The sequence below is a fragment of the Emydura macquarii genome, unplaced genomic scaffold (genome assembly GCF_026122565.2).
Source record: "Emydura macquarii macquarii isolate MOO-44397 ecotype Brisbane River unplaced genomic scaffold, CSIRO-AGI_Emac_v2 contig_2481, whole genome shotgun sequence".
NCBI classification, from domain to species: Eukaryota; Metazoa; Chordata; order Testudines; family Chelidae; genus Emydura; species Emydura macquarii.
The window spans coordinates 390,589-405,448 of record NW_027132618.1 but is presented as its reverse complement, the minus strand read 5'-3'; the positions used below and the strand labels follow the sequence as shown (position 1 = coordinate 405,448).

The 14,860-nt window shown below is 41.1% G+C and overlaps 1 protein-coding gene across 1 annotated transcript in view; it reads right to left on the bottom strand.

Annotated features, from left to right (window-relative positions):
- The window catches only part of IL23R (interleukin 23 receptor), a 35,011-nt gene extending 31,106 nt beyond the window's left edge, over positions 1-3,905 (bottom strand). The window contains exons 1-2 of the mRNA XM_067563330.1: positions 3,836-3,905; positions 615-914 (exon numbers count right to left, since the gene is read on the bottom strand). Coding sequence (XP_067419431.1) covers positions 615-914; positions 3,836-3,905 — 370 coding nt within the window. The remainder of the gene's footprint in view (positions 1-614; positions 915-3,835) is intronic.
- Between the last annotated feature and the right edge of the window lie 10,955 nt (positions 3,906-14,860).

Here is a 14,860-nt window from a genome sequence, read left to right as displayed (position 1 = left end):
AAAAGTGAACCTGGCCACATGAGAAAAGCTTACTAGATCCCTCCCTTTGCCCAAGCTAATGACGAACTGTCAAACTGAACTAGAAGTCCAGGGGCCTTAGTTGACAGTCCAGATTTCTTTCTCTCTGTCTTAAAGCTACAGGCACCAGGGAAATGTAGTGTGTTTGCTCCTCTAATTTAGAATGTTAATTAGCCAATTTAAGCTATGTATGTGTGTGTGTGGCCAGATACCACATGGCTAGACAACTTGGCCTTTATTTGTTACGAAGACTGATCATTTCTGTGAGGGAGATAAGTATTATTTTACAGATGGGTATCGTGAGGAAGGTGGACTAATAAGACCCCAAACCTTTTATTGTTAAATAAAGAAATAAAATTAAAAATGGAGATTTCACTTTTCAACTGGAAAAAATACCAACACTGCTTTTTGTGGGTTTTGGGAGGTTGTTTTTTTTTTTTTTTTTTTTTTTTTGTGTGGCATCTAAAAATATTTAAAATAGCGTGCAGCCACCAAAAAAACTAACACTGACTAGGAAGGAATAACAGTTTATACCATCTTAATTGGGATGGACTAGAATTAGTGAAAAACCATCATACATACAGCAAATTACTTACATCCTGCAGAAAATTGTGTTCCACATACTATTATATTTTCAGCTTTGCTGGGACACTTGGCATAACACAGGACAGTGGAATATGGCTTTCTGAAATCATGAAGCTGAAATTGAACTGTAGTTTTGTTTATTGTTGTTAATAATTTGTCTTCTATGTGAGTAGTATAATTTAGAATCATGTATAACTTTGCCATTTGACAGTTTACTGTAGAGTGGCAATTTATAGAAATGTTCAAACCCATCTGAATGACTGGAGCTGGTTCTATCCACACATATCCAGAGCAGTGAAGGTTTATGACACCTGTGAAAGGATAAGTTGATTAAAATAAAGCTCTGATTGCTTATTTAAGTTGAAAAAACTAATGTTTCAGTCATGCAGCATATTTGGCTGCACTATTTTTTGACTAGTCAAATGATTCCAGTGGATGCTGCTTAAAACCAGACCTTAATGAATGACGTAAGACCTAAGTCCAACAATTGTTCCTGATTTCTGCAGTGCTCTAGAGTAGCATCTTGGGATTTCTATAGCCACTTCAGGTATAGTTTAAACAATGGAGGCTTCTATTGATTAAGTTATGAACCCCCCTTGTAAAGTGCTTTGAGATCTACTGATGAAAAGGATTATTTAAGAGCTAGATGTTGTTTGCTTTAAAATGAATAATGCAATCACTATAACATCCCTTGTATTATTTATTTTGATATTAAGTGTAATCTGTTTTACCCTGCACCTGCATTTTCAGTTTGCCACAGATTTGAGACTGAGTGACAAGCACATTTCTATCGAAAGGATCAGCAGTGAAATAGTTTATGCTGTAAATATACAATCTCATGACAATTTGTCATTAGTGCCTGACTAGGATTAATGGCTGTTATTTCAAGTTGTCTGTAGACTCATGAATACAACACTGCATCAGTTTACTCGCCGTTCATGTTTAATAGAATGTGCAATAAAGTGCCATCACATTATCAGAGCAGAAATGAAGTAAGCGGAGGTCTGAAATCCTGTCCCCACTGAAGTCCATGGGTGTTTTGCCATTGAAGTCCACTGAGCCAGGATTTTACTCGTGTGCATACACACATATATAGCTATTGATAACTAGTGAGAACTTTAGTTTAGGTTAGATCATAATGTCATGCTACGGGGAAGATTTCTATAGAAAATCTGTGGTCATGGAATCATGGCGTATAGAAACCCTGCCTTCCAGACCCTCAAAAACAAAGATACTGAATGTGAGTAAGGGTAGTACTTCACTCTGAGATCACTGCTTTTGAAAGTAATGGGACTTCTTGGGAAGCAAAGTGCTAGGACATTAGTAAAGATGTCAGAATATGGCCCAATGGCTAGTATTTATCAATGACAATAAACTTAACTGATAGCACCAATTAGTATGGGATCATCATCAGCTTTGCCACCAGGTCTCCATGTGAGGCAGCATGTAGCTGACCCAGAAATAGACTGGGAAGCAGATTTTGACTGAGTCAGTCTTTCTCCCAGTTTCACCCTACCCTGGCAAAGGGGGTGAAGAAAAGTACTGAATATGTGGCCTATCATACATCCTGTGGTACGCTGATTAGTTCATTGTGGGCATAGAATCATAGAAGATTAGAGTTTGAAGGGATCTCAGGAGGTCATCTAGTCCAACCCCCTGCTCAAAGCAGGAATAACCTCAGCTATATCATCCCAGCCAGAGCTTTGTCAAGCCTCAGCTTAATAACCCCTAAAGATGGAGATTCCACCACCTCCCTAGGTAACCCATTCCAGTGCTTCACCACCCTCCTAGTGAAAAACTTTTTCCTGATATCCAACCTAGACCTCCCACATTGCAACTTGAGATCATTGTTCCTTGTTCTGTCATCTGCCACCACTGAGAACAGCCTAGTTCCATCCTCCCTGGAACCTTTCAGGTAGTTAAAGGTTGCTAACAAATCCCCCCTCATTCTTCTCTTTTGCAGACTAAACAAGCCTAGTTCCCTCAGCCTCTCCTCATAAGTCTTGTGCTTCATCCCCCTATAATTTTTGTTGCACTCTGCTGGACTCTTTCCAACTTGTCCACATCCTTTTTGTACTGGGGGGCCCAAAACTGGACAGAATACTCCAAATGCAGCCTCACCAATGCCGAATAGAGGGGAATAATCACTTTCCTCGATCTGCTGACAATGCTCCTACTAATGCAGCCCAATACGCTATTAGCTTTCTTGGCAACCAGGGCATGCTGCTGACTCATATCCAGCTTCTTATCCACTGTAATCCCCAGGTTCTTTTCTGCAGAACTGCTGCCTAGCTTGTCGGTCCCCAGTCTGTAGCTGTGCATGGGATTCTTCCTTCCTAAGTGGAGGACTCTGCACTTTTCTTTGTTGAACCTCATTAGATTTCTTTTGGCCCAATCCTCCAGTTCGTTTAGGTCCTTCTGTATCCTATCCCTACCTTCCAGGGTATCTACCACTCCCCCTAGCTTAGTGCCATCTGCAGACTTGCTGAGGGTGCAATCTACCCCATCCTCCAGATCATTAATGGCATGAAGCCAAGGTTCCATCTGTGTGGGAGGGGGGAAACGCAGTAGTTCCATGCATGATGTTCTGCCTTCTGCACTGCTCCCCCTGATACAGTACAGGGGATTAATGTGTGTCTAATCCTTCACCTCCCACATTCCCTTGTGTGGGCACACAGAACCTGGCCCTATGAAATGGCAGCAGTACACTGCCGGTGATAACTCTGATAGGAATCACCTAGCTTCACAAATTTCAAGTTTTGCTTTAATGATGACTATGGGGCGATAATCTTTTATAAACTGATCGGAGTTAAACAAATGTAAGCAGATTAAGGCAGCTCCACAACAAGGTAAAACTAGAAGCACAAGAGGCCCCTATGATCAGATTATAGCTCTGCGCCAGAGATGACAAATTTAGTTTCTGAGTGATATCAGACATAATCTGTTCTTCCTGGAAAGGTGTGGCTGCTGTGAAATCTCTAACTGCTAAGACCTGCAATAAAAGGAGGCATATCAGTATGTCTGCAGGCGTTAAATAGCTAAGAGAGGGCCCCAAAATAATGTATATAGTCATATTATTTCAACTACATTCACTTTATACGTGGCTGTTTATCAGCTCTGTGCTCCATTATTTTAGCTGAAGTGTATTGATCTCTCTAAGACCCAAAACTGTACTAACAATTGTTCCTGAATTCGGTGCTGAGAAATGGGTGAGATAGAAGACAGACTATACCTCTGTAAATCCAGCTGAAGAGGATATGGAGTGCCACTGCCACTTTAAATCTAATTGTGGCCTGATTCATGGCTGACGTCAGTGGAAAAGCATTGCCTCTGAAAAAAATGAAATGTAATTAGACCTTTCTCATAATAAACAATGCAATGATGAGACCCATTTCTAGGAACAAAACTAATAAAATGAGAGGCCAGTATCAGAGCCTCAAGCACACATGTCATGATTCCTGGATCTGTACATGCTGCTCTGGCTTTGGTTCTACCTCACTTCCAGAACTACAGAAGGGCCTTTTTTCCAGATCATCGGCAGTAAAAACTGAAAATTTTGGCCACACTATGATGAATCCTTAGAAGCTGCTAAATACTGTGGACCAAACTCATGCCTGGTGCAATGCCATTGAAATCAATAAAGTTATACCAGATGTGAATTTGGCTAGGTGGTATTTGGAGCTGGGCTGAGGAAGCAATATTCAGAGATCTGAGTTAGCGTTAGGCCATGGTTGGGATTTGGGTTCCAGGATGAATCAGGATTAGGGTTTGCTAGAGAGGAAAATATACAAGCTATAATGTGGGATCTTAAGTGTTTAATGTACCTAAAGTAGAAATGGCCTATTTTTATCTGGCTCCTCTATCAGTTAGAGAAAAGGAAAATGACTTGCTGTAAGGTGGAGCACTTATGTTTCACATGGTTAATTTGCCTATAGGTTATGACTTTGTCATTTTTTTCTTTCTTTTTTCTTCTGTTTTATTTTTCAGATAGACTTTATCTTCTATTGCGAATTCACTTGCATTCATTAGAATATCTTCTATTGCGAATTCACTTGAGTACTCTTTTAGTTAGTACTTTCCTGTGACTCTTCCTGGCACGTTCTGATGTTGAAGGGGATTTTTACCACCAGTAATCTTCAGACACCCACACTCTCTTTGGTAGGGAGACTTGGTGATTTTTAGCCCTCCTACTCCTGACCTACTGTGCAGGTGCCATCAGACGCTAAAAGTTTTAGAGTAAGCCTCTGAAGTGCCTAGTAACTTTGGGTGTCTCTTGTAGCCCAACTTGAAACACCTTAAAGTGGCCAAAGGGTGGGTACTCAGCACTTTCTCCAAATCAGACCCCTTCAAAGTAATCTCAAAGCTGAGCACCCAAATTCACTCTTGAAAATTTTTGCCTTAAGCCTCACTGTAACCTGATTGCTCTAGATGCCTCTCTACCAGCATTTGCAGGGACTTGTAATGTTTGAGCCTTGTAACGATCTAGAAGGTTGATATCCAGTCAACACTCCTCCATGGAGGGAGCATTAGACTGGGCCTGGAAATATATCAATGTTCCGAAGAGGAAGGCAATTCACTGTACCTGCATTCTTCTCCTGAATTCATGACCTGCAGAGATTTTGGATAAACTTATTTTCTTGGTAAAATCATCCAGAGACATCACCTCCTTATAGGATGCTGCTACTTACCATTTTAAGAGCTTGAAACTGAACTTGCTTAGGGGAAAAAAAGGAATAGGTGCAAAAATGTCCTGCTTCCCTCTCTGCCCAAAGGGCAGCAGAGCTTACATGGCGGAAATGGGAGGAAACCCGGCTCTGATTCGGTAAGCTCAGCACCATCAAGGTGATGTGGAATTTCAGAATGGCCAGAGCCTGGCTCCATCCTCATTAAACCATCTCTGTCCACAGCTACTCCACTCCATACAAGCCCGAGATAATTCCCATCCCCTCTCTTTGGAGTCTTATAGGAAGTCTGAGCAGCGGCCTGCAAACCCTCTCCCCACATTCATTCCATGTCTTAAAGGACAAGGTGTGTCTAAAGGACATGCTGAGTAGATGCTGCTTTATCCCCTCTTTTCAGGGGGTTGTCTGATAAGACAGCTGTCCCCCAATCCTAGGAAGGTTTTCTAAGGACAGGGGGTGGTGGGAAGCCTCTCTTCCCTTTATCAGGCAGCAGTAGGGTAGGAAATGTTTGCTTTCATGGCTGTAGAGTGACTCAGTGGTCAGCAGCAGTAGGAGTAGTTTGCTTCCTTTCCCCCTTTGGTTGATGGAAATGGGTGTCTTCACTCCCTGGAAGACTTTTTGTAGGATGGTAAGAAACAAAGCTACCAGGATACCCTCCTCCCACTCCTCTGCTCCAAGCACGGAAGACAGGGCTAACTGCTGTTACTTTGAAGGCTTCCAGCAGGGAGTCCCCAAAGACAAGAAGGAAGGAGGAATGAAGCCCCTCCCTGGATGATTACAGATGTATAGGGAATCCAGCAGCCTGTTAATGGGTGGTACTTGTGTCCTGGGAATGAGTTGGAGGCTGAGAGTGGACATACCCTGAAAGCTTAGCCCAGATTCGAACCTTTTTGCAACGCTGGGTTGAATTTAGGTGTTTGTTGCAATCTTGTAATCCTTTTACACAGGCCTAGTTTTCATACGTGTGTTTTCATGAAGCACCTTCAACCTTAAACCCTCATATGAATAAGAGCTAACATTCATGCATTTATTTGACAGCCGTGTGCATTGTTATCTGTCTAAATCATCACAGGCTTGCAGATCATTTCTTGTCTAGAGACACACTACAGTATCTCTTCTGTAGTTTTGGTGTGGAATCATTTAACTGCACTGAGAGGAACCAGTCCATAATTATGTAACACTATGGACTACCATTTAAAAACTAACTAGTTTTTAAAAAACCCATTAAACGCTAAGCCAAATTACAATGATTCTAAAATAACTTAGGGGTAAAAGATAGGATTAAAAAGTCAAAAAGGCCAATGGATGGAGCATGGTTCTGAGAACGCATCGCTTATGGCAGTTGGAAAAGGACCTAAGGAGATTTAGCCCTGTATCAAACGTTTGGATGCATAAAATGGAATACAAATGGCTCCAAATGTCACAGCATTCCAGCTAGTAGCAAGCTCATAGAATCAAGATGCATCTTCCCCCAAGAGCAGATCTACAGAGGAAATATACTTGGAAAGCTCCAGTTACAGATGAATAATTCTTCCTTATTATAAGCAATGCTAGAGACTTCAATGGGACTATTCACATGCATAAGGTTAAGCATACCAGTAAGTCTTTGCAGGATGGAAACCATAATTATTTTCATAGGTCTCTTTCATCTCTAATGCTATTAGATTAGTTTTACCTTCCTCTAACCTGTGGATGATTATTCCCTATGGCATTTTTCTCTAGTGCTTCATTCAGTCTAGTTTTAAAAGTCCCAAGCGATGGATTTTCTACTTCTCCTCTTGGGAGACTAACTTTTATATTCAGATATCACTCTCAGGAAGTCTTGTCTAATAGTCAGTCTAAATTTCCCATGCTGAACATGATCCCATTACACCTAGTTTCAGTCCCTCCATACTACCCCAACCATTTTATCTTTTATGAATCCACAGCCCTCCAGAGAACACCAGAAATCCACATGATATTTCTCAATGCTGGACTTTTACATTTAAAGACCTAAGTTAGATGAAATATGGGTAAAATCAGGGAATTCTCTATTGATGATGCCTCTAAAGCAGCCAGACTATGAACTACCTAAAGCTGGTGAAACTTGGCCCAGCCATGCTGATTTTTGATGAGTACACAAGGACTGATGTGCAGGGCTGAAACCTCTTCCTGGGACAGCACAGCCATTTTGGATCTGCACATACAACTTTGAGGAGCATGAACATATGCTGCTGCAGCTGGCTCTGGGAGGAGAGTCCATTTTTTGAGGCTATGCATTTGTGGACCCCAGTTCAAAACTGAGCTCTAGGAGATAAGTATAGGATTGTCACTAACTGAAGGTCAATGATGGCTCTACCCTTCTGTTTAAACTGGTACTTAAGTCTACAGAAAAATGATCAAAAGTAGATACTTCCAAATTTTTTTAAATAATCCCAATGATCTGAAAAATATTGTCTATAAAATTTCCATTGGAAATAGTAATTCTTCAGGTGCTGTACATAGTGATCTGGAATACATTTCAAAAGGCTTTACACTAATATTATATATCTAGAATGTCTAATATATACCAACTATCCTATATTTCTTCTTGCATTGCCTTTACCACAGTGTACTGAGACTTTCCTATGTACTAGAGATGGCAAAAATGCTTTATAATCCTCTTCATCAAATTTCATACTCTCTCTCTTTATCTGATCTGGTAAAAGAACTTTAACACTCTACCAACATCCTGCTAAGCTCCTGCAAGTTAAAACAAGCAAATAAAAACCCCCACATGCTTTGAAAAAGTTCTTTAAGAAGAACTTGCTGGCCTCCAGCTGTAACACTGAGATCAGAATTTCAAACACAACCTGATTTGGTAGTTACTAAAGTTCATGGTTTTACTCTAATTCATAGGGACCACTTGCAAACTTCGGAACCAAACGCAGCAGGCTTGCAAGTTGAACATCCACATAATTTAGAAGTAGCTGGAGCGGGAGATTTGATCCCTTCTCTACTAAGAACTCTGACTACTAAAAACCTCTTAGGCCCAGATTTTTAAAGGTACGTACTGTGGTGGCACTTAGCATTGCAACACTTAACTGACACAGGGCTTGTCTTCACTTACCTCGGAGATTCAGCGGCAGTCGACTGGAGTTACGCAAGCTATGCAAAAAACGTGTGTAACTCCCATCGACTTCTCTGCTTCTGTTCTGCTCACTGTCTTCACTGCACTGTGCCACTTGGGAAGGTGGTCTTAATACGTTGATTTCTGGATCGACTGAGTGGGTCTTCACTGATCGCTCAGTCGATCCAGAGAAGTCGATCTGATGGCAGCGAATTTGCCGCCGTCGATGAAGACATAGCCTTAGATACCTAAGTCTCATTTTCAAAAGGGATTTAGGCACTTAAGACCCTAAATCCCATTGAATGTCAATTGGATTTTGGCTCTTAAGTGTCTAAATTCCTTTTGCAAATGATACTTAGGCTCCTCAATCAGTTGCAATGCTGAGCGCTCTGATGTCTAAATACCTTTAAAAATCTAACCTTATACCAACACTGCATTATAACTTACAGCAAATAAGCATGGACAAAGTAGTTGTACCTTCTCTACAACACACACTGTGCAGTATAGTTCCAAAAAATGTGAACAAGAAAGCAGTAAAATATGTAAGCCTGCTGCTAACAGTTTCAGATATAAGCCAAAAATCTTATCAAAGGTTTGAGGAATTTGGTTATTTTTTACCTTGCCATCAATCAGGACATTGTTCCACTTCTGTAGTCAGCTCCTTGATTGCTCTACTCACTGCTACCTAACAGAATTTTTAAGAGGCTGGGACTAATTTAGAGTTCACTGCTATAAAAAGTAGAAACTGTCGTCAAAACCCTGACCTACATTACTGATCAGTGATCACTCAACAAAAGCTTATAGTTTCCAGTTTGACATGTATCTCTGACTCTGAGTCATTCTGTGGGAAAACCCAGCACACCTTAAAGAAACAGCCTCATTTTTTTCTCCTATGTTTTTTGGAATAGTTTATTTTGAAATTATTATTAATCGATTTTAAAAAACTCACCAACAACCTTTCTCAATTTCTTAATGTTTGTCAGTTAGCTATAAAAGAAATTTAACTGACATATTTCATACTTACTATTTGATAGCAGTGAGTTAGGTTTAATTCAGTTGTTTGTATAATCAGAAGGACATTTTTCTTAACATCTGTCTATTACACAAAAATCTCCCCTCCCCCTGAAATACTCCAGCTTTCAGCAGCATCACATTTCATCACTTTCTATCTTTGCTCCTCTTTTCGAGCCATTTATGTATGAAATGAACAGAAATGTTCTTAACACTTGCCTTACAGCATTCCTCCAGCCCCAATTGCTGCCATTCTCACTTCTCTCCTAAATTGCATGTATTACAGAATTTTCTCCCCTTATTGTATGTTTCAAGAAGCAGATTCAGGAGATGTCTAATATTATATCCCAATGTTGTGGCTGAGAGTAGGTTCTGACTGCAATTTTAAAATATATGCACCTAATGTTGTGCACCCACACCTGCTTTCAGGTGTTTGTGTGGACAGTTGGATACATCAATGCCATTTTTACTATTAAAATATGAGATTCTGCCCATCCTATTTGAAACGTGGGTTCATGGTATTTATGGTCTGTAAGTTCTGACCCTGTCATTAGATCAGTATAGAACAGTGAACTCATCAGTTTTGTGACAAGCACCTTCATGCCACTACTACAGGGAGAAGTACACTTCACCTCAGGAAGCCTGATTATTTAATTGGGCTCTAGTCTGGTGAAGGGCAGTGGATGAGAGAAGTGGTGTCAGGTGGAAGGGTGCAGCAAAGCCCACCCACAACTCCTACTCCAGTCTATGGACTGCAATCCATTCACACAACTGAGGCATGGATCACTGGATTCATTAGAAGGCTCAGAATCCAAGGAATGCTCCACAAAGAAGAATGGTATGAAGAAGACACCCTTTTTAAATGAAGAGTGCAGTAGGGGATTTCCCTGACATGTGAGACTTTCTCCACAGTCACCCACATGGAGGAAAGTGTTTCTGCTGAGGGGTGTTTTACACCAGTGGTGTTCTCTAGAAGAAATTGAGTCATCCCTTAGGAGATCTCCCTTGCCCTCTTTAGCCCTAGTAAGTGCTTTCCAGTAGATGCCCTATCTCTTAAAATGGGGAAAAGGAGAAATCATGAAGTCTCTCAAGTGATGGTAGGGATTGTAGCCTGATACATTGCTTGTTGTATGTGGCATTAAGGCAAAAAGAGCACATGAGAGGTGATGTGAGTGTTTAGAGGGTCCCTTTAACATAGTGTTTCGCTGCTGATTTTCTTCAAAACTTTAGCTAGTCTGGATAAATACAGTCCTACTCCAGAAGAACCTTTATGGCTTATAGGAGGCATTGACCTGAGTTCCCCAAAAACTCTGTTGTGGGGGTGCTCCTTTTAGGAGACAGATTGCTGCCTAGGACCCCACTAAAACACAAGTGAGGGCTGAGAAGGCCAGCTGGCCCCAGCAGGATAAAGTTGGGGAAAGTGTTGCGTAGATATTTCTAGAAAGGGTGCCGTGGGAAAGTAATTTTTATTAAGGACCTCTCTTTCCCTCAGGCCCTCCACCCTATCCCGAGTCTAATCACCAGGGAGGAATTAAGATAAACAATCCCCATCACATAGCAAGTAAAGGTATAGAACAAATGTAAGTTTATTAACTGAAATGTATAAACAACAGAACAAAATAGCTCTTGGGTTAACCCAAATGGCTTGAAGCCCAGGGCCCTTCCCAGTAACACAAACCCAGGGTACATGAACAATAACACAAATCAATATGTTACCATCTCTCTTCAGGAAAAGGATCAGGTAACAGGACAGGAATGGAACAGATCAGGAACACAGATTAACAGAGCTCAGGAGCAGGAATAGGATGACAAGTGAGGAGTACAGGAACGGGTAGATTGGTCGTCGTCTTTCTTGGTCCGGGGATCTTCTCACAGATACGGCCCCACACAGCTGCCACTCAGAAGGACAGCCCCCATGCAACTCTGTCCAAAGTCTTAAATATGCCTCAATTGTCAAATGGGAAAATTTCCTTTTCCTGCCTGGGTGCACACGGCACTTCAGTCTCTGCACCCGACTGCAAGTTCAGTCTCTGTGCACACGTTCCCGAAGTTTTGCACATGACACAACTTTTTATTGCACACGGTACATAACTTTCTTTCATAAATGTAACTTTCCTCATAATCACAATTCACATCAAGATGGATCCCATAGAATAAAAATGCACTTTAACATCTTCTAAAACAACATCTACATCACAGCCCTTAATTGAATACACTATGCATACAACAAAGACTTTTATCTGGATCATTTTTGATTACATAAAATTCATTGACAACAGGCTGGTCACATACTCTTCACACACATATACAGTGAGTGTTTGTTTGTAATAACCAGGGCTGATTCATTGTTATCACTTGCCTTCAAATTATAATGGCATTTTCCTTGCTCTGTCTCCACACATAGTTTCTCATAATTAACTCTGAATCACATAGGTACCCTAGATCTTCCTTAAAGATACATACATTCAAATTTACACTAGTATCTCTACCTAGCATTTTTGCTGCTAAATCCTGTTTTACCTTGGGTCTTTTTGTTAGAATGCCTTTTAACCAAACTCTCCATCCTTCCTTAGTAGGTACTGTATATGATATACATTTACTCTCAATTTTACCTATGTCTCTCTGCAACGAGATGTTGACCTTTTTAATAACATATATGGGATTTATTATTACTAGTAACCTAATGTCTTCCTTGACCACAATTAGCCCTCTATAACTGACAAATGGTTCTGGCACCACTGTAACAAACACTTTCTGTTGTGATCCAAATAGTCTCCTGTGTGTTGGAGACTAATGTTGATGGAAACACATTTGGTACATTCTGCCTTTAGCCTTGTGTCATTATAACAAAACATGTTTCTGGATCCATTCTTATACAATGCAGTTGTATTACACCAATTGAAAATTAGATGATACACCTCTAATAGGGTGTACAATTTTATAGGCACTATTTCCTATAAAATTGCATAAACATTTACAGTAACCTTAAATAATCCATGTTTCATTCAAGGGGGAATATTAGATGTGACAAACACAAGCTCATGTACTAATAGCCAGTACTACCTTAGAGCAGTTCATTACATGTTGACTGCTAAATTCCCATTTGCAAGTTACTCTGTGCTTCCTTAACAAAGGAAAAACATCATCTGGGTCTCTGGGAAGTAATCTGGCCACTTCTGATATCTGCAAGGGCTCTTATAGAATTATTTGACCCAACCTGCTTCCATTCAATGTAGCAATATTCAGTCTTTGTGCACACGTTCCCTAAGTTTTGCACGACACGTAGCTTTATTGCACATGGTACATAACTTTCATTCATAAATGTACTCTTTCCTTATAATCACAATTCACATCAAGAAGGATCCCATAGAGTAAAAATGGCAAATTACAGTTCAGGCCCACAAAAGGGGTGTTGATAATAAAAGCTGACGGGAGGTATGTAGGCCCATAAGGCGGGGGTTTTACTGGAGTTTTGGGTTCCACGTCAACCTGGGTCTCCCGCCAGCAGTTGGTTGCTGCCAATGTCTGAGAAACATGTGCCACCTGAACTGATTTCTGGGAGAGAGGACCTAGATTTGACATGAGCCTGAGGTTTGGGGTGAGATGTCTGAGGATTGCATTAGCATAATAGTGTCTTAGTCAGTGACAGGCTTTTCTCTATTATAAAATACTTCTGAAGAGGTGGCTGCTTTTCTCATGACTAGTTTAAGAGTTAAACTCAGTAGCAGTGTTAACCTCATTAGAGCCCTGTAACCACAGGAAGCATGTACCACATTCTGCTAGGGTGGTATCATTGTATATTTGCAACACTTTAAACAGAAATAAAACTGACAGAGAATAGTTTCCTCTCAGGCCAGGCACGGAACTTTCTTTTCTGCCTTATGTAGCACCATGCACACCAGCCCCTCTTACTGCCTTTACACTGACCAACGCTTTTCAGGAAAGAGAGGGTTAGGAAGTGAAAATGTCAGCCTTAGGGACACTTCCTTATCTAATGTAACTCTCCATTGACTTCAGCGGAGCCATGCCACTTTACACCAACGGGGGATCTGGCCGCTAATCTTTTAAAAGGAAATATTTTAGTTTAATGTTCCTGAATTATATTTTAGGGGACCCCAGACTGTCTCCTGATCTTCCTTTGTTTGCTGGCCAAAGAACCCCCCTGGCCACCTGGTCTTCTACATCATCACGAGGGCACAGAGCCACTTTCTCACCAACGGCCCTCTCTTTGAAGACAATTAAATCAGCAGAATTACATTTTAACACATGGCATAATCCATTCATTCCGATTCGTGTTGCCTATGTCAGGGATCAGGGCCTGGAGCAGAGTCCATCTCCTGGCAACCCTACAAGCACAGCTGGCCTGCAGCAGGCTACCTGATTGACTGCACCACCTGATTGGTCAGGAAGGGCAGCTGGCTGGCTTTTAAACGCAGCAGCAGCAGTAGCTGTCTGGCTGTTCAATGTGTACCATGCCTGTCCCTGCTCCTTCCAGTTCCCCATTGACTCCTGTCTCTTCAGTACTGATCCTTGGCTCTGCATCTGTGTGACCTATGACTCTGGTTACCCTCTGGCTTTGGCATTTGGCTTCTGTCTCTCCAGCACCGGCATTTGGCTTGTTCCTGAAGTCTGCCCACCCTGGACTCAGCTCTAACTGGTAGTCTGAAACTTTAACCACTAGACAAGCCTGCCCATGGCCTGGTCTCTCTCAGGCTAGTGCCTTACTGCGCAAGTAGTCCCACTGAAATCAATTAGACGATTGGCAGAGTAAGGTACAATCAGCATGAGTAAGGGAGGCAAAAGAAGTCCTACAATAAACAATAATTATAATATTCTTCCAGAATCAGTTGTAAAAAAGTGATTTATCACATAGAACAGAACCCTGCATTTAGAAACTTCCATACAACTCCCATTTCATTTCACAGATGCAGTAGTTGCATGCTGATAACTCAGAGTAGAATTCGTCCCAGAGTTATGAGTCTATCTAAACGTCATACAGTAGTGCAAGCTTCTGTCATAACTGTACTAGCAAGCATGTGGTTTGCATATCTGCTTATGCAGAGAACAAATTGTTTTTGAGAGAGCTTAAGGATACATTTGAAAACAGATCATTTTGTATAGGTTACTCCTGTTTTACGAGTCCAGTGGTGGGACCTGGAGAATGCCATCTGTCTACCAACCTTTTCCTCTTTCATTTTAATGTAATACAGGAACAGCCCAAGCTGCAAAATTCAGAGCCATATAAACCCACTAAATCTGGATGCTTGGATCCAGTATTTTAGTTCTGATCCTTCTTCAGTAGTCAATATATTTTTCATGTTGATAGCTCCTACTTCAAACATGTTTCACTTTTCTTTCCTTCCTTATTCCATTTCCTGGCTCGGTGGCAGCAGCTGTTCTACATGTCTCACTGGCTAGAAATGCACACAGAATTTTACTGTATCTCACTAGGAATCCAGGTTTTGATCTTGTCTCA